Here is a 19,010-nt window from a genome sequence, read left to right on the forward strand (position 1 = left end):
CACCAGCCCTGGAATCCCTGAGTTACTTCCTTCTGCACCTCCCCTGCATGGACAGCTGGGGCCAGATCTGGTTCACCTCTGCGCTCTGAGCCCTGGCACACGGCTGGGCCCAGGCTGGCAATGAAAGCTTATTGAAAGAATAAAGTTCTACATCTGCCAGCAGAAGGAGACAGATGACACAGACAGAGAGAAGAGCCAGAGCGAGACCGTTCAGAGCTGAGAGCGGGGCAGGCGCACAGAGGTGGGGAGGGCAGAGCCCGTGGGAGGCAGAGGGAGCGGCCAGAGGCCTGACCCACCTGGCTTTTGTCCGGAGCCTCGTGGACTACCCGGCTTGTGCAGCCCGCGTGGCAGGGCGTGAGGTACTCCACACGAGCGCTGGAGTCACAGACAGGGTTAAAGTCGTCTGACGGGCAGGAGCAGGCCTCCGTGCAGCCTGGAAATAGCTCCAGCCCAGGCTGGCCACTGGTGGGAGAGAAGGCCGGCAAGGTTGGCCTGGCTCTCCCTCCCTCAGGCCACGAGCCAGGGCTCCCTCAGCCCTGAAACCTCCCCTGACGGCCATGGTCAGAGATTTCAGCTCCACGCAGAGGTTTTTCACTGTCAGAGCTGCTCCATGACAGGTAACGGTGAGCCCCTTGCAGTGGAAGCTGCAGGAGGCCTCCAATGGGAGAAGTGGGGAGCAGAGTCTGGACCAGAGGCTCTGAGACCCCCTTCCAGCCCCAAGACCCTACAAGTCTTTGCGCTGCTTCTGCAAACATCTCTGTTCCTCAGTGACCCTTTCTTTTAGGGAACATAAGATAAATTCTTCTCAGAATTTAGGCTCAGATGAAAAGTGCCTTTATCTCAATGAGCTGGATTGCTTCCTTTTCTGGGCAAATTAGAACTGTATGTGAGGGGCCCAGTCAGGGAACCTGAGTAGTTGTGGGATCTCCAACCTGTTCCTGCCTCTCTCTGGCCTCAGTTTCTCTGTCAGCTCTGCAGGTTCCCCTTCCCGTCGCCATCCTGCAGTCTCACGACCTTTCCCTCACTCTCACTGCCCTGTTCACTGTCTAGGGCACATTTTAGACCCACCTGACTCCCTTCTGGGGGCCTGCCCCCAAGTCGCAGGAGTGACTCCGCTCTAGTCTGAGTGGGGCCAGGGAGGCCCAGGGGCAGGAGATCAGAAGAGAGGCGACTCCACCTCTCTGAGCCTTGCTATCCTCATCTGTGAAATGGGGATAATGGTAGGACCCATCCCAGAGATTCCCGTGAGGGTTTAATAATACGGAATATGGGAGGAGCTGGACGTGTAGGAGACCCTTAGTTCTCAGCAGCTGTTGGTACCATTAGTTGTGCTGGAGTATGAGAAATTCTCAGTTTGTTCAGTTGGTCCCCAAAGGCTTCTTCATGAATTATAACCCAAAGCTGAGTAAATTGCAAGAATATAGATGAGAACCTGGATGAGATGAGATGTCAGGGTCAAGGTGAGAGGCTTCAGAAGAAGAGACAAATGGGGCATGTGAGGTAGGCTCACTTTTTCCCATTTGCTTTTTTTAAAAATTGTGGTAAAATATTCATTTACTTTTTACTCTAAAAATCATGAAAAGGTCCTGGCTCCCTCCTCAGACCAGGGGCTTCATGAGGGCCTGGCTGAAGCCCCACCTCGGTGCCTAGAACAAGGCTCTGCAGACAGAAGGACCCACCCTGGACCTTTGGGAAAAGGAGAAGGAACAGGGAAGGAGGGGAGAGGGAAGGGAGATGGGGGAGAGGTTGGCGAGGTGGGAGCTGGGACAGAAGGGGCAAGGGCTGAGCATTTCTGGGCTGAGGCCCCCGTAGTCACACAGAAGGAGCCCCGGGTGTGGAAAGTTGGCCCCTGGGTGGAGGGAGGAGATGCCAAGGGAGAGGAGAGAACAGAGCAAGTTGGGGGATTCTAGCTGGGTGTTGGGCCAACCTAAGCCTGGAGCAGTTTCCCAGGAAAAACAAAATCATTCCAGAGAAGAGGCAGCAATGGAACTTGCAACACTCTCTCCAAGATGGTTCCCGGGGGAGAGGGTCTGTGTCTGTGGAGGACTGTGGGTGGGGTGGGGGAAGGAGAAGGGAGACAGGCATCAGAGACTTTCCCCCTGGAGGGTAGAGGCAGGTGCTGCCCCACAGATGTGGAAAAGATCTCTGGAATTTTAGGGTCATGGAACAGCAGAATTTTAGCTCCCAGCCTCTAAGGACCAAGGATCTCTGAAGTCTCCAGGCCAACTCCTTCCCAGGGCATAAGTCCCCTCTGCAGCACTCCTGATAGGGGCCTTCTTACCTGTGCCGTCCACACAAGTGGCCTTGCCCTGCCTCATCTTCCACCCCACCCCAGGCCTGAGCTGTCCTGCCCACAAAGTCCCATCCCTACCTAGTGGTGCCTGACACCTTCACTGGAGCCTTCAGGAGACAAGTCCCACTGTTCACAACTGAGCCAAGCGGGCAGGGGAGGGGAGGGGACAGGAGATTTGAGGTGGGGGGCGCCCCACTTACCTGGCCTTATCCAGGCCACCCCCTCCCGTGGCCCTGGCATCCTCCTGCAGCTTTTACTCACAGGCTCTTGCACATACTCACCCAGGCTGGTGGTTGATGCCTGCAATCTGGTGGGTAGAGCAGCCCATGAAGAAGAGGGGCGTGCTGAGAAGCAGGCAGAACAGAGCCCCCAGCAGGCAAAGGGTGCCGCAGTGCATGGGGCCCAGGCGGAGGCGCTTGACCAGGATGCCCCCCACCACGATGCCCACGATGGCCAACGGGATGGTGAGGCAGCCTATGAGCAGGTTGGCATAAGATGCTGTGACGGAGAACTGGCGCTCCAGGAACTTGGGCAGGAAGGTGGCCATGCCTGCCACCATGGACGACATGCACACCTGGGACAGGACCACCAGCAGGAAGATGGGGTGGCGCAGGGTCCGCAGCATGACCCTGGGAAAGACTGTTGGGGTGAGGGGAGGGACGGTCAAAGTGGGCCGGCCATGCCATGCGTTTCCGTCCCATCCTGCCTATTCAGTTTGTTCCATTCCTTCCATCCCATCTCATTCCACTTAATTCTGTTGCATTCAGTTCCATCCCATTACATTTGAGTCCTTTCCATTTAATAATATTCCATCTTTGAAATTCGGTTGCTTTGCATTCCATTGAGTTAGACTGCATTTTATTCAATTGCATTTCCTTCCACTCAGTTCTACTCAAAATGCGATTCCATGTAGTTCCCTTCTATACCATCCCATTTGAGTCTATCTCATTCATCTCATCCCATCTCATATCTTCTGTTCTACTTATTCATCTCATTTTTACCCCCACTCAGTCCTTTCCATCCTGTCCTGCAATAGCTCTTTCCAAGCCAACCCAGGCCTTTGTCTTCCCTTCTGTGTCCCCAACATGGGACAGCACCCACTCCCCTGATTTCCCCATTCCTAGTTTATGTTTCTCCACAGCACTTTACCTAACATACTACACATTTTACTCATTTAGCCATTTTACTGTCACCCCACCAGAATGTAAGCTTCATTTAGAGCAGGGATTTTTATCTGTTGCGTCAATTGCTGAATCTCCAGAGCCCAGGGTATATAGTAGGCACTCAAAAAATACTTATGGAATGAGTGAGAGAATGAATGAATGAGAGAATGAATGAATGGACATACAGCCTAATAGGTGATCAAATAGCAAAATGTTGGAGCAGAATCTAAAACCTCCGGAGAAGGTGGAAGCTGAGCAGGCCTGGTGCTGGGCAGCTTCTTGGAGGTAGGACAGAGGTAGGGTCTGAAGAACGAGAGGATCTGGAGAGGTGGAGGGGAAGGAATTCCTATAGGGGCGCAGCCGAGGCAAAAGCTTGGAAACAAGAACAGATGAGACGGCTCTGGCTTTGAAGCCCTCCCCTCCCTTGCTGCCTCCTAAACCAATGCCTGTGTACAGGTCTCCCTCCTTGCAAATCTGCTAAACTGAAGGGCACATGACATTGGGTTGGTTCCGAACTCTGGGCTTCAGGGCCTTCATCAGCAGGGGCAGCCGAGGTGATGGACCAGAGGCTTTGTGGGACTCTCTCTCCACCAACAACAAAAGAGAAAGACGTGTTTCTGCCCTCAGGAGGCGAGATGAAGTTAGACATAAGGTGTGAGGGAGAGAGGAGGAAAGGCCTTTCTAAGAAGAGGCATCGGGGCTTCCCTGGTGATGCAGTGATTAAGAATCTGCCTGCCAATGCAGGGGACACGGGTTCGATCCCCGCTCCGGGAAGATCCCACATGCTGCGGAGCAACTGAGCCTGTGTGCCACAGCTGCTGAGCCTGCGCTCTGGAGCTCGCGAGCCATAACTACTGAGCCCACGTGCCACAACTACTGAAGCCCGCACGCCTAGAGACAGTGCTCTGCAACAAGAGAAGCCACCGCAATGAGAAGCCCGGGCACCCCAATGAAGATTAGCCCCCGCTCATTGCAAATAGACAAAAGCCCGAGTGCAGCAGCAAAGACCCAACACAGCCAATAAAAAATAAATTAAAAAAAAAAAAAAAAAAGAAGAGGCATCAGAGGAGCTTTAAACACTTGCCAGGCTGGGCTGGTGGGGGGAGATGGCCATGGGCTCCTCTGGGCTGAGTGGGGGTGAGGGCGTGGCTCCCTTCTGTCCCTGCAGCTGCAGGGCCAGGGAGTTTCTGTCTGTCCTCAGAGCATGGCCAGAGCCGAGCCAGCTGGTTCCCTAGCCCCCTGGGCCTGGCCAAGAACTGTTTTGTTGGGCGGGGTGGCTGGGAGCTGGGGCTGTGGAATTCCCCCTCTTCCTGTCCCAGGCCTTCCTCCTGCCCTCAGTTCCTTGCCACACACGCAGTGCACTCAGCGGCACTGGGAGTGGGGAGGGAGTGACGCCGGGCCTTCACCCCGGAGAGCTGCTCCAGCTTCCCTCCCTCCTTGAGCTGTCCTGGCGAGGAGTAGCCTGGGCTTGGCCCAAGCTGTACGGGTGATGCAGGTAGGGCCAAGAGAGGGCAGGGACTCGCCCAAGTTCATCTAGGAAGGTCTGGGCCAGGCCAGGAGTTGCTGGGAGCTTCCTGGCTGCTCGTGTAAGGGTCGTTGTCCCTTCTATCCCTCCACTCCCACCCCATCCTGCGTTCCTGTGCCTCTGGCTGCCTGACTCTAGAGGGCTCCATCTCATGGACTGTTTCCGTCCCATTCTCCTGTGCTCATCACTGCAGTACACTTTGTCCCCATTCTCTATCTCTCTTCAGCATCTGCAACCTGCCCCTAGAACAGATGGAAAATTTCTGGAGGGCAGGGCTATGCCTTTAGTTTAGATAAGGATGCCTGAAGGGGAGCTCCAGGGCTGTCTCTAGCTCAGAGACGTTCTTTCCCACTAGACAGGGGCTCCCCTTAGGTCAGCACAATGTCTCCTCCCATCAGACAAGCCAGGGCCTCTGTCCACTGAGAGACTATGTCTCCCTTATCAGACAGGGGCCTCCTCCAGCAAAGAAGCCAGGTCTCCTCTATTAGACAAGACAAGTTCTCCCTCCATTCAGCGAGGGACTGTGTACCCTCCATCAGACAGGGACCTGTGTCTCTCCCATCAAACAGGGCCTCTCCCAGCTCAGGGACTATGTCTCCCCCATCAGATAGCCTTTCCTTAGCTCGGAGACTGTCTTCCCCTGAGTTTAGGACTCCTCCAGCAGAAAGACCATGTTTCCTCCTCCCTCTGCCTCCCCACTGGTCCTAGGTGGTCAAGGCCAAGCCTTTGGATCAGACTGGCACCTCTGGAGCTCAGCAGAAAGCCCAGAAGCCAGGGTGGCTGACCAGCCACAGGGCCTGTGCCGGCCGTGCCTTGGTCTCCCCTAGGATCACGCAGGAGCTGAAACCATCAGAGATAATGTGGCCCAGGACACCTGCTCCAGGATCCAGTTTCAGCGACTGGCCCCAGCTTTCCTCTGGGCTGAAACCAAAGCAATGATTAACAAGCTCTTCCATGGAACAGCACACTAGGGCCTTCTAGCAGCTGGGGGTGACCTGAGGTTAGGGAGTCTAAGCCCCTGCCTCTAGGCCCAGCCTCTTGTCCCTGAGAGTACTGGAGAACCAGGGGCTAGATCACTGGCACCCCAGCATCAAAACTTAGGCCCCAAGAAGTGGGCCTAATTAACTTCCTATTGCAAAATTCCTTGGGGATGGGGGGTTGGTTCAAGCAAACCCTGTGGTTATCACCCTCCTAAACCACAGGCAACTCAATTTACTGTCCTGGGATATGGTCAGAATTATAAAAGGAGGGCAGGGGTGATGACTGAAAGAATAATTGTATCATATCAATACAAGCACAGTTTTTTAATCCATATAAAGGACCTTCCATTCATCATCCCATCTGAGTCTCCTAACAGTCCTTGAGAGAGGCAGAGCAAAGATTACTGACCCAATCTTTCAGATGAGGAAACTCTGGTTAGAGGAGGAAAGTAACTTCTAAAAGATTGTCCGCTGGTCAGTGTCAGGGGCAGGCCTCTAAACCAGGTCTTCTGACTTACTGTCCAGTGCTCTGGCACACCACAGGCACTCAGTGTTTGTGGGATCAGACTCTTTAGAAAGGATGGCGTGGTCACAACATGGACCCTGGTTATTGATCAATTTAGTTCATAGTCTCAGGGTCAGGTGACATGGATGTCACCTCTCACTGTACAGATGGAGAAACTGAGGCCCAGAGAGGAGCAAGGGCCCAGGACAAAAGCCTAGATTTCTGGACTTCAGCCCAGAGCTCCTTTCGCCTATGCCACAGCCAAGGACTTTAAAAAAAAAAAAAATTTACTGAGAGTCTCCTGTTTGCAGGCTCCACGGTGGGAGGAGAAGAAGGGTCACAGATGAGCCAGCACAGGCCCTGACCCTCAGGAGCTCACTGCTTGGTAGAAGGGTTAGACAGTACAGATCTGAGCTGACACAGGAGTCCTGAGGTTCAGAGAGCCAAGAGGAGAGAGAGCCAGGCTGGGGGAAGGACAGAGTGGTTTGACCTAGAGGGACAAGAAAGATTTTAACAGGTAGCAATAAAAAATGATGCTCCAGGCAAAGGGGACCCTTTGAGCGAAGACTGACAGGGAATATATGGTGCTCAGGAAGGTCCTGTACATGTGGAACGTGAATCAAGAAAGGCAGGAAGGGCTGGATTCTGTACAGTCCCATGTGCCCCTCTGGCCCCACCTCTGGCCTCAGCTCACTTACCTTTGATAAACTGGATCACAGTCAAGTCTGGGGCAATCTGGGCTAGGCCATCCTTCTTCTCTGGGGACTCCCCAGGGCTCCGCTCGGAGGAGGTGTCCTCACCCTGGGAAGACACACGGCCAAGGGCAGTCAGCTGGATGCCAGGCATTCTGCTCAGAGATGCTGTGCGCTGGGGACGGGCGCTCTGGGAGAGGAGAGGGCGGGGGTCTGTCACTGCCAGCAGTGTCCCGTTTGTTCTTGGCCCTGTAGATACTTAAGTGGTTTTTGAAAAAATCGATGAAATTCCAATGGTTGCACTCTGTCATCACCATTATTAACATCGTAATAACCAGCATTACCATGAAAATTCCCACCGTAGCCACCATCATCATCATTATTCCCATCACCTTAAATATCACCCCCATTCGCATCACCAACGTCATCATGAATAAACAACCGATAGAGTCCTTACTACTGTCATTGCCTCTGTCAAGGTCACTAATTGCCTGCACAATCACACCATCCTTATCACATCATCACGGTCACCTTAGCCTTCGGAATCACCAGCAACAACATCATTATCGGAACCACTAATATCATTATCGCTGTCTCTCACATCACTGTTACCCCCACCACTGTCTTCACCGCCATCAGCAGCATCACCAACCTCTATCCAAGGTTATCACCACACTGCTATCTTCGGTTTTGTATCGCTCACGGCTGTCAGCACCTGGAGAGTCACCAGGAGCAGGAGCCTCCAGCGCCCATCCTGTTCCATCCTGTCTGCTGTGCCAGGAAGGGAACTGGGTTGGGAGAGCCAAGAGGCGACAGTCCCCTCCTCCTTTTGGATGAGTCAGACCACACCCAGAGGGGACTGCTCAGCCCTGCGACCACACTATGAGGAAGCACATGGCTAACCTGTAGTGTGCCCCTCCGCCAGGGTGAGGATGGCCTCTGTGCAACGCCTGAAAAAAAGGTCTCTGATCCCAGGAAAGAGAAGACTAGGGGTGATACAATTACGGTCTTCTGATTGCACCAAAGAGGGAAGGAAATAAGGATAAATAATGGTTAATGGTTACTGAGCACTTAACTACCATCCCAGCGCTGTTCTAATGACAAATCCGTTAACTCATCGAAACCTCACAGCAACTTTCTGAAGTAGGTACCATTATAATCCCTATTTTTCAGGAGATAGAACTGGGACACAGAGAGATGAAGTAACCTGCCTGGTCACACAACTTGTAAGTGGTTTGGCTAGGATTTGAACCCGGACAGCTTGACTCCAGGGCCTGTGTGCATTTGGCTGGTTCACCCTAAGGGCAGGGGGAACCAAGGCTTTGAGTGAACCAGCACTAAGTGCTGAGTATTCTGCCTGCCTTACTCCAATACAGCAGTGCTTTCAGGCAGGTACTATTATTGTACCCATTTTTTATACGAGGAACTAAGTCTTAGAGAAGTTGCTTCTGGCACAGGGTCATTCAAGTATAAGTGATCGAGTGGGGTCTGATTTTACTACACTTTTCTGTGCAGCCCGAGACCAAGATTAGAAGCAACAAGTTCCATGGAGAAAGACTGAAGCCCAATGTGACGAGCAGCTTGGATGAGGCTGCCCTTTGAGGAAGTGAGTTCCGCATCACTAGGAGCATGCAAGCACAAACTGACTTCCCCCTGGTCTAGGGTGCTATATACCATGGGGAAGGGTGGGTTGGGCTGGAGAGCTCATCTGAGGTCTCTGGTTCTGCCTCTTCTCTCCCCACAGAGCCTCTGTGAGGTCCCCATAAGATTCACCCTCTGGCTGGTGTCTGACACCTTCTCTTCTGTCTCCCATCTTTTTTTTTTAAAGGAGCAAATACTGGATCTCCCCACATTTCAGGACCTCCATGCGGGCCCCCACCCTGGGAGTGCTCTGTTCCAAGCCTCTTCCACCTCACTTCCAGGTGTTGGCTGGCTCAAGGCTGGCCCTGCCCCAGCAGGGAAATTCATTCAAACATCCGTTCAAGTGTGTTTGGCCCCCGTGGGCTTCTCCCTTCCTCATCTCTACTTTTATTCCAGCAGGTACTGGGCTCTGGGTTTCCTGGCCTCAGGGGAGGTTTGTGGCAGGGCAGAAAGTCATTGTTGCAAGATTTTCCTTTCTGGCTTTTGTTTCCAAAACCTGGTACCATTGAGAAGATTACTCTGGGTGTTTTGGGGGGTGGGGAGGGGGGCTGTGAGGAGAGGGAGAGGAGAGAGGGGTTCCCTGAGAAGCAGGAAGCCACATAGCCTCTGCGACAGTACCCAAGAAAGCAGTTCACTTCTCAGGGGCAGGCTGCAGAATGACTTAAGGAGGCTGGGTCCCCATGTTCCCAGCCACACGGAGCCTCTCAGCTCCTAGCAGGTTAAGGGGGACCGCATGGACCAGGATGGATTGAGGCTGATACCTACTAGGGGTGCAGTGGGGGTGAGAATAGGACCTCCCTCGTGCCTGGACACCCTGTAAGACCTCAGGACCTTTGCTTCACCTTGGTGGGGGAGCCCTGAGAAAGGCTGAAGTTGAATTTCCTACTGAGCCAGGAGGATGGGCATTCAGAGTAGATGTTAAGTTGATTTTCAGAGAAAATAACTATCTATCTTATACACACTTAGGGTCTGAGTAAAACCTTGTTCAGTGTCTCTCCCTTGCTGAACTCTGAGCTCTGTAAGAGCAGACACCACGTTTACCTTGCTCTCTGTTGAAACTCTGATGCCTAGCACAGGGCCTGGAGTGAAATAATGGATGTCTGTGAAACATCTATGAAAAGAAGGAGTGCAAGAGATGGCTCCCACGGGCAGTGGGTGCAGGCAACGCCAGGCTCTTGGAAGGAAAATGAGAACATCAACAGGAGATGCTATTGTGCTGGCAGCAAGCTCAGAGATGGCTGCTGGTTCAAGGGCGGGCAAAGGGTCCACACTGAGCCCCCAGGGCCTAGCAGAACGGAGACTCCAGCCATGCCAGGCCACTGGTATGTGGGCTGGTGGCTCCTGCTCCAGCCTCACTGGGACCTGCAAAGGAAGGAGACTTACACACCACACAGGAGCAAATAAGTTGTGAGGTTAGGTAATGCCGACTAAAACCTGGCACTTGCCGTCTGCCTCTACAAGGATTAAATCACAAGCCGCTGTGACCGCTGACCTTCAACATCCCCTGAAAGGAGTTCAGGGTGGAGACCAGGAATAAGACACGCTGTACTCTGGGAAAAACTGGCAGAACAGGCCTTCAGATAGTTAGATATTTTCAGGAGGAGATTTTATGAGCCCAGTTTGTGCATCTCCTCATATCTAGAAAAGCACTAAAATCCTTCCTGGTGACGTCTGCTCCTCGTGACTTGCAGCAACCTTTTACAAGAATGTGTGCTTGATTGCATGTACCACACCTCCTTCCCCAGCTTCACCAAAATCACATACATACTGACCTTCCCCCACACCTCTTTGGAGCAGTTTCTCAGAGCTATCTGATATGCTGTCTCCCGGGCTATAGTCCTCATTTTGCCCCAAATAAAACTTAATTCACAACTCTCATGTTGTGCTTTTTTTTTTCAGTTGACAGTAACTTGCACAACATCACACAACTAGCAAGTAAGTGGCAGAACTAAGATCTGAGCTCAAGCCTGCCCGAGTCGAAAACTTACACTTTATCCACCAAGCCCTGTGAATCAGAAGTATGGTGCAGGACTCGTGGAATTAGGAGGCACCTTTGTGGGGTGATGTGAAGGGGCCTGAAATCTGAGTCTTGTTTCTCTGGGTAAGGCACTGTGGGTCTATTATTCATTTATATCTCAGAGCTGTGCTGTTGGATGCAGCTACCAGCCGCATGTGGCCGCTGAGCGCTGGAACTATGGCTGGTCCAAATTGAGATGGGCCGTAAGTGTAAAATACGCATTGCATTTCAAAGACTCGGTATGAAAAAATGGAACGGAAAATATCTCACAATGAGTTTTTTGTATTTATGATATGCTAACATGAGAATGTTTTAAATATAGAGGATGAAAGAAAATTCTTCTTAAAATTAATTTCTTTTCCTTTTGAATGCGGCTACCAGACCATTTAGAACAACATTTGTGGCTCACATGATATTTCTTTTGGACACGCTGCCTTAAGGAGAATTAGAGACTCACCTTACTCTGTTCTCAGTCCTAGCCAAGCTGTGAGAGAGCGTGTGGGAAGGTCCAGGGTCCCGGAGGGAGAGGGGTGCTGCCCCAGGAATGGAAGTAAGAAGGGTGGGGATAGATTGACAACTTCCTAGGTTTCCTATCAGGGAGAAGCAGTCTTGCCCTTCAGACAGGCAACGTCTTGTGAGTTCCTTGCATGGGGTTCCTTGTCCCCAAGTAAACAGTAAAAACAACCACAGTGTCATCTGCTGCCACATGTATAACCCTATGTGGTCTACACTGCACTTTCACATCCACCCTGTCATTTAATTCCCACAACAGTCTGGTGTGGGGACTATTACTGCACCTATTTCACAGAAGAGGAGGCAGAGACCCCCAAAGGGCAAGTGTCACCCAGGGAGTAATTGGCAGACTAGGCTTTATTACCACCCCCTGTGCCCGTGTTGACCTCTGGGCTTTGGGGACGGGAGGCGAGGGACAGACCTTCAGGGGTTGCAGGGTCAGGAGGGCATCCAGGCAGAGGTGAGCTCTGGGATTGGAGAGATAGGAAGGAAACGGTTATTTGAAACAGGGACATATACTAGCGAAAAGGCAGGGGCAGGAAGAGAGGTGTCTGGGAGGTGGGAGGGACCAACTGACGACAGCCACGAGCCTCTCAAGAGCCTCTCGGGGCAGGAGCAGGGCGGTTCGGAGGGCCAGGCTGAGGGACTTGGGCTTTCTTCTGTGGGTGCTGGGAACACTGACCTCCAGCCCCTGTCTCTGTGCTCTCCAGAAGTTTCCGCCTCTCTCCCCACATCTGTTTTGAGGACTTCCGACTAATAGTGGGCTCCAGAAACAGGAATCATCGAGCCTCTGCTCAGAGTGGGGCTCAGAGTATGACCAATCTGGGCTGTGGTTTGCCCAGGTCAGCAGGTCTGGGCTGAGGGAGCCGGTCAGAACTTCCCCTCTCGGGCTGTGTGCTGACTGCTGCAGCCCGTGGGACCCGGGACGCTGTGTGTGGTCCAGCACGAGGAAGGTCCCACTGCCTGCGGGGCCTCAGGGGGCCCAGGAGCTGTCCTTAGAGGAAGCTGGGTTCCTTGAAGGCTCTGGGCCGGGGCTGTGATCCCAGCCCCACGGAGCCAGCGCTGACCCTGGTGGGTGATGTGGAACTCTCTGCCAGCCCTCACCTTCTGTCACATCTGGCCACAGGAAGCAGCCACAGGGATGGGGTTATCTGCTTAACTTCCTATCCTCTGTGGGAGGGAGATCGTGTCTTGTAGCAGAGGTCCTGGACAGCTGAGCTTCTTTGAGGGAGCCGTGTGCTCCTGGCTCTCTTACAATGGGATTCTTGCAACTGGCCGCACCTCGTTTCCCTGTGGCTACCAGAAAGCTCAGGACCAAATAAGTGTTTCAACGAGTGGTCTTGGTCTTGATTGAGTGACTCAGCACAGGCCCTGAGATGGTTCTTCCTGGGCCTGAATCCCAGCTCCACCTTTCACTAGCCATTCCACCAGGTTATTTAATCTCTCTGTAACTCGGTCCCTCGGGAGTAAAATGGGGGTAATAGCTGAACCTATTTCATAGGTGGGTTACAGGGATTAAATGGGATAATTAATACAAAGGGCTTAGAACAGTGGATGGTACAGAGTAGACAGTACATATTGGCCTAATTTCTCACTCTCTTACTAGTACTGTACATGTATTTGCTGTGAGCTGTCTCAAACCTTTTATGGAACAGAGTGGAAGTAGGATATAGAAAAGCATCTAAGAAGAATATTGGAGAAAAGGTAATTTTTCCTTTTAAGAGCTGGCCTAATCCATGCTAAGAACAAGCACTCCTGGTTACTGAGCCTGCATGTCAGGTATTGAACCACCCACCTCACCACTTTGCCTCATTTCCTTCTTACAAACCCCCCAAAGTATAGATTGTATGGTTATACCCATTTTATAGATTTCAGACTTAGTAAGTGACAGAGTCAGAATTCATACGCAGGTCAGGTGGTGCAGACAAAGCTGCTGTTGGCCTTCCTCCCTGCCACTAAGCAATGCCTCCAACTCAGACACTAAGGAAAGGCTTACATGGTGCCTCATGGGCCAGATCAGCTACCAAACACCTCCTCCCTTTAGCCTCAGTCTCCTCCTCTATCATTTGGTGGTATTGGACTAGACCAATGTTTTTAAAACTGGTTTTTGCAACAGAACCCTTTTCCCAAGTGAAATCTCACTCAAAAGACTGGTATAAAAACACTGAAAAGTAGAACTAGTCTGACTGAAGTGTGTGTGTGTGTGTGTGTGTGTGTGTGTGTGTGTGTGTGTGTGTGTAGGAGAGGAAGGTCCTTAGTCCTGCTGGGGAACCTCTCTCTTCAGTGTCCCTATGGTGGCACCTTTTGGGTTCTATGGGGTGCAGTTTGAAAACCACTTGAGCAGATCACTCCAAAGGGCCTTCCAGCCCCAGTGTATGAGGAAGCTCTGATCTGCACCAGGCCAGGGAGAGGAAGTCTCTCTTCAGCCCTTTGGGGCCAAGACCTGGCCTTGTACAGACGGGTGCAGGGGGAGGTGGTGCTGGCTAAGCTCCGGGCACAACCTTGACCTTCTCTGGGCCTCAATCCCTCTGTCTGTAAGAGGGAGTGGGCGTTGAACTGGATGATCACACAGGTCCTTCTACCTTAGGGAGCTGAGGTGGGGTGAGGGTGGAGTCACAAGGCTTGGGTCACCTGGGACGGGGAAGGAAACAAGAGGGCTTCTAAGCTGGCTGGGAGGGCTCTGGAGGCAGTGCCAGCAAGGGAGAGACTCCAGGCAGAGGGAAGACCTGTGTCACCCTGAATCTCACAGGGGCTGCAGTGGGAGCACAAAGTCCCAGGGGAACAGGGGCCTTCCGCCTGGGCAGACCCCAACGGACAGGCCCTAAGTCCTAGGTTTTCAAGGCCATTGCCACTGCCCACTCCTGTCCCCATCCCTGAACATTCTCCCAAAGAAGCGCATCGAGGTGAATGACCAGGAGACAATGGATTTCATAGACTCTTAGGCCAAAACTGTAGCTACTTAGAAATGTGAATTTTGGGAGTCACACAGCATTTGAGGTGCAGAATCTTAGAATAATAGAACATAAATACTCGAGAATCTTCAACTACTAGAAACATAGAACTTTAAAACCAGGTAATATTCCCATCCCAGACTCTGGGAGATGCCCCAGAATAACAGACACTGAGGCTGCTGGGAAATATGACAGAGGCCAGTGGTGCTCAGAGTCTGGGTGGGGACACAGGATCTCCAGGGGATCTGTTCTCAGCCCCTGGTCCAGCCTGAAGGGTAGCTCAGAAGGGCCTAAGGGCGTGGAGAGCACAGGAGGGCTGCTGGCTGAATGGGATCCTACAGCCACAAAGCTATACGGGCCCAGCTGACCTGCTAGGGAGCCCCTAAGAGACCATCTTTACTCTAAGGGCTCTGCAGAGCCATGTTCCAGGAGCCCGGAGGCTTGACAGGACCTTAGAAACTGGCTAATGGTAGACAGGGAGACTGAGGCCTGAGAGAGGTGAGGCCTGCCCTGGTTCACTTCTAGAAAGACGTCTGGGTGGCCACCTGAGCTCTGAGGTCACAGACACATGGACAGAGCCAAAGGCAGGGAAGCAGAGCTCCTGCCCCTCCCATGCCGATATGGCCTCCCCCATCCCCCGTCTCACAGTCTTGTCTGTGGAGACTATTAGTCCCCTCCCCGCTGGCAGGGAACGCTAAGCACTGGCCATGGGAGAAACCTGAGCTGTCATCCAGTCATCCTCCGTCTGTCTGCTCCTGGCCTTCTTTCACTACCCGAGAGCTCCTCGGGGCAAGGGCTGTGGGATACACCCCTCGGTCCTCCTGTAAAAGTGCTCACGTACTGCCCCATAGGCAGGGAGCCATTTAAAGGAGACACCAATGAACCTGCCAGAGCTAGCAGACTTTGTCCAGTCTTCTGCGTATTGTGCAGACAGGGAGACTGAGGCCAGAGACCTTCTCTGGGTCACGCAATCTTTATATAATATACCACTATCTCCTGGATACCAGTAAAAGCTGCATTTACTTCTAGGAGGGTATTTAGAGGACCCCTGAGCCTGGGAGGGGGTGCTTGAAGGGACTTCAGAAATAGTCCCCCACTTCACTTTCTCCCCTTGCCTGTTCCTACTCCCCATGGAAGATACACATCCCACGTATGAGGACCTGGACTTTCTGGCTGCCAATTTTGTCTAATTGGGCCCTTCCTCCTGGTCCATCCCCCTCCCCATCAGTGGCCTGAGTGGGCTGGGCCAGCCCAAGAAACTGCAAGCAGACCCAGCCTAGGCAGCCTCAGGAGGCGGGGAACAGTTCCTCCCACATCAATATTTATTGCCTGAATGCTGCTGGAAGCAGATCATCATGTTCTCAGCCTTCGGTTCTTTTTTAAGAACCTCTCACCGCCTTCCCTCCTCACTCTCCATCCCCGATGTGCTGAGAGAATGAATCCAGACAGCCAGACAGGTTCACAGCGAGGGAGCCAGTGTTTCAAGTCATCACAGAGACACAGCTCTAAAAATCTGAATCTCTGCATCACAGCAGCTTCGACTCAAGGAATAGTGCATTCTCAGAATCCGAGGCACACAGAATACTGCTCCAGGAATCTAAACTCAGCATCGTACACAACAGAACAGAATGGGGAAGTGACTTGCTCAAGGTCACATGACTGACATATGACTGAGCCCAGCATAGCCGAGGCTCACCCTTGTTTCTTCCACCTCTTCCACCCCGTGGCTCAAGTGGCACTTCTTCTCTGATCAAATTCAGAACAGAGAAGTGCCACTTCTCTGTGGCAAGACCCAGCTTGGAGATTACCCAGAACTGGCAACCCAGTCTCTTCCCTTCCTTCCTCTGTGATCACCCTTGCTTCTAAGAATTCCCCAAGTTCCAGGAATTTCTTCTCATTCATATTTTGGCATGAGCTAAGCAGAACCAGAAAGGACCATCTGTGGTTCCAAGCTGTCTTCTTCCCCTGAAACTGGTCTCTCTCCAACGCCTGCCTCGCCCGCCTCTGAGCCAGCATCAGCCCTTCGCTGTCTCTGGGATGCCCGTCCCATAGTAGAGCAAGATCCAGGTCTGTGTGGTCCCCCTCCTGCGTGGTTCTTTGGGCTCATCCCCACGCCCTGCCTTACTGCCAATGCACTGGTTCCTGCCTGGACCAACACCACAGCTGTCACATCAATCTCCCTGCCCCCAGCTGCTCTCTGCACACTCCCTTGTCCCTTCCAATCCCTTCTGTACTTAGCACCTGGTGCTAAAGCCATGGGACTCCCTCCAGGGCTACACACTGCTCTTGAAGCTGGCAGGCAAGACTTTTCCTGTTCTGGCCCCTGCTGGCTGTCCCAACATCAATTTTCTTTGGTCCCCCCAGCCCCATGTATATAGCCTCTGCTGCAGCAGGGGGTGGGAGATGGGCTGGTGAAGGCAGCCAGGTGTGGTGTCAGAATGACTTGGGGTCAAGTCCCAGCTTTTCCAGGCAGACACATTTTCAGCCCTTCCTCTTAGGCCTAAATTTTCTTGCTCTAAGGATGAGGCACTATCTCACATTACAGCAAACATATTCAAATGCACCAACCTGCAACATTAAATTGAATTATTCTTGCTGCAAAATATTTGACAGGATTTTTATAAATTGTCCCTTTGAAATTGAATTACTTAGCAACAACTAACTTCCTTAATTTATGATTGTTTGTGATTTCTCAAAATCCTGGCACAGAGGTCCTAAAACTCTTGTAAATAAGGGTGTTAGGAGAATCTTTTGATCTAATATTTAGTCTTTGATCCCGGTTCCTGACACAGAGCTCCTAAGATCTTTGTAATTTCCTGAGTGGTAAGAGCATCTGACACTGAGCCCCGAAATCCCTTGGAATTTCCTGGTGATAGGAACATCTTTTGTTTTAATGAGCTGACTCTGGTGGGCTCCTGGGTGAGGGCTGGTCACCAGAAAGACCAAGCCATGATTGGAAGCTTGGAACTTTCAGCCCACCACTGCCCCCTAATTCTGCAGAGAGGAGAGAGAGGCTACAAGGGAGTTAATAATCAACCATGCCTACGTGATGAAGCCTCCATAAAAAATCCCAATAGTATAGGGTTCAGGGAGCTTCTAGGTTGGTGAACACAGCCAGGTGGGTGATGTACCCAACTCCACAGGGACAGAGCTCCTGCGCTCGGCACCCTCCCAGACCTCGCCCTATGTATCTCTTCATCTGGCTGTTCATCTGTATCATTTACCATATCCTTTATTATGTAATAAACTGGTACACATAAGTCAGTGTCTTCCTGATTTCTGTTAGCCACTCCAGCAAACAATCAAATCCACAGAAATATTGCGTGGGGACAGGTAAAGGTAAAACGGGAGTATTTTTCCCTTATACTCCCAGACTTGGGAAAAAAGAAAGTCTAATGCACAAATTTTCAGAATGTAATGAAATGTGTATGAGAATTAAAGAAAAGTTAATGAAGCTGACGCTAATGACATACAATTGAGCTTCTATAAGACATTTCTATTTTGTCTTCTTTTGTATTTTAGAGCCAATTTATTGTTTTTCGGGCCTCGTGTTTTTGTGGGTCCCTGGAAAACTTAGAGGTCCCTGGCCCAGAATCATCTCTCCTGCCCAGTAGCCTCACATGGTCCTGCCTTTTCCTACCACCTGTGACCTTGAGCACATCCTTGCACCTTCTGGGCCTCAGTGTTGTCCTCTGAGGAAAGACCATGAGCCGAGCAGAAGAATTCAGTGAAATACCCCTGCGGTACCTCGCCAGTTATTACTTATCTTAACAACTTATCTGTCTCTTAAAGAGACTCCGTCCTCAGAGTCTAGGCTGTGCCTGGTTTAAGTAAGGGTGGAGACCATGTGCTGAGCCCCAGGGTCCAGCCTGACGCCTGGCCCCAGGGAGGCACTCAGTACATGTCTGTCCCCTCACTGTCCCTGAAAAGGCCAGGTTCATTTCTATAGCCAAATCCTTTGCCCAGACTGTTTCCACACCGAGAATGCCCCTCCCTTTCCTTTCCATGCTTCCGCACGTCCTTCATTGTCCTGTTCAACTCCCCTCTCTTTAGAGAAGCCTTCCCAGACCCTCCTGCAAACCCTCCACCTCTTCCCAGTTCTCAACATTGCCATAGCACGTTCAGAATCTACCAAACGCTTAAAGCAACAAGCAGAGAGGCGGTAGGGTAGTGGTTAGAATGAGGGGAGAAGGCTCAGACAGGACTGGGTTCTAGTTCCAGCACTGTCCTTGCTGGTCTCGTGATCTTGGGTAGGTCACTTCCATCTCTGGCCCTCGAGCTCCTCAGCTGTGGAGGGGCAGGAAATACACACTGTGCAGGGACGTTGAGGAGATGGCTTTGTAAGCTGTGACGTGCAGTGCCCAGGAGGGATGGAGTTTAAAGTTATAAAGGAGGACAAGTGGGTTGGGGGTGGAGCCTGGACTAGAGTGGGGCATGCAGGGGGCTTACTTTGCTGACAGGTGGGTCTGAAACTGCCAAGACCTTTCGCCGGAAGCGAAGCTCACGCTTCTCCTTGGGCATCTCCTTGGGGAAGAAGAAGTAGGGGATGGCAGCCAGGGCCACCGTGCCAGCGGAGATGAGAAAGCCCAACCACCAGGCACCCACCCATCGGGGGTCCTTTGAGGTCAGGCTGATGCCACCTGGAAGAGAAGACCATGTGATATTAGGGTCAGGATGGGCTGTCACTGCTTGGCCACCACCCTGGGACCGGCCTCTGAGACATGAAGTGG

General features: G+C 52.1%; 1 protein-coding gene across 6 annotated transcripts in view; it reads right to left on the bottom strand.

Moving 5' to 3' along the window:
- The window catches only part of SLCO2B1 (solute carrier organic anion transporter family member 2B1), a 59,444-nt gene that overhangs the window by 10,555 nt on the left and 29,879 nt on the right, over nucleotides 1-19,010 (bottom strand). For all 6 annotated transcript variants that reach the window (XM_059930798.1, XM_059930800.1, XM_059930799.1 and 3 more), the window contains 4 exons: nucleotides 18,730-18,920; nucleotides 7,165-7,267; nucleotides 2,575-2,932; nucleotides 297-462 (listed from right to left, as the gene is read on the bottom strand). In XM_059930798.1, the coding sequence (XP_059786781.1) occupies nucleotides 297-462; nucleotides 2,575-2,932; nucleotides 7,165-7,267; nucleotides 18,730-18,920 (818 nt within the window). The remainder of the gene's footprint in view (nucleotides 1-296; nucleotides 463-2,574; nucleotides 2,933-7,164; nucleotides 7,268-18,729; nucleotides 18,921-19,010) is intronic.

The sequence above is a fragment of the Balaenoptera ricei genome, chromosome 8 (genome assembly GCF_028023285.1).
Source record: "Balaenoptera ricei isolate mBalRic1 chromosome 8, mBalRic1.hap2, whole genome shotgun sequence".
NCBI classification, from domain to species: domain Eukaryota; kingdom Metazoa; phylum Chordata; class Mammalia; order Artiodactyla; family Balaenopteridae; genus Balaenoptera; species Balaenoptera ricei.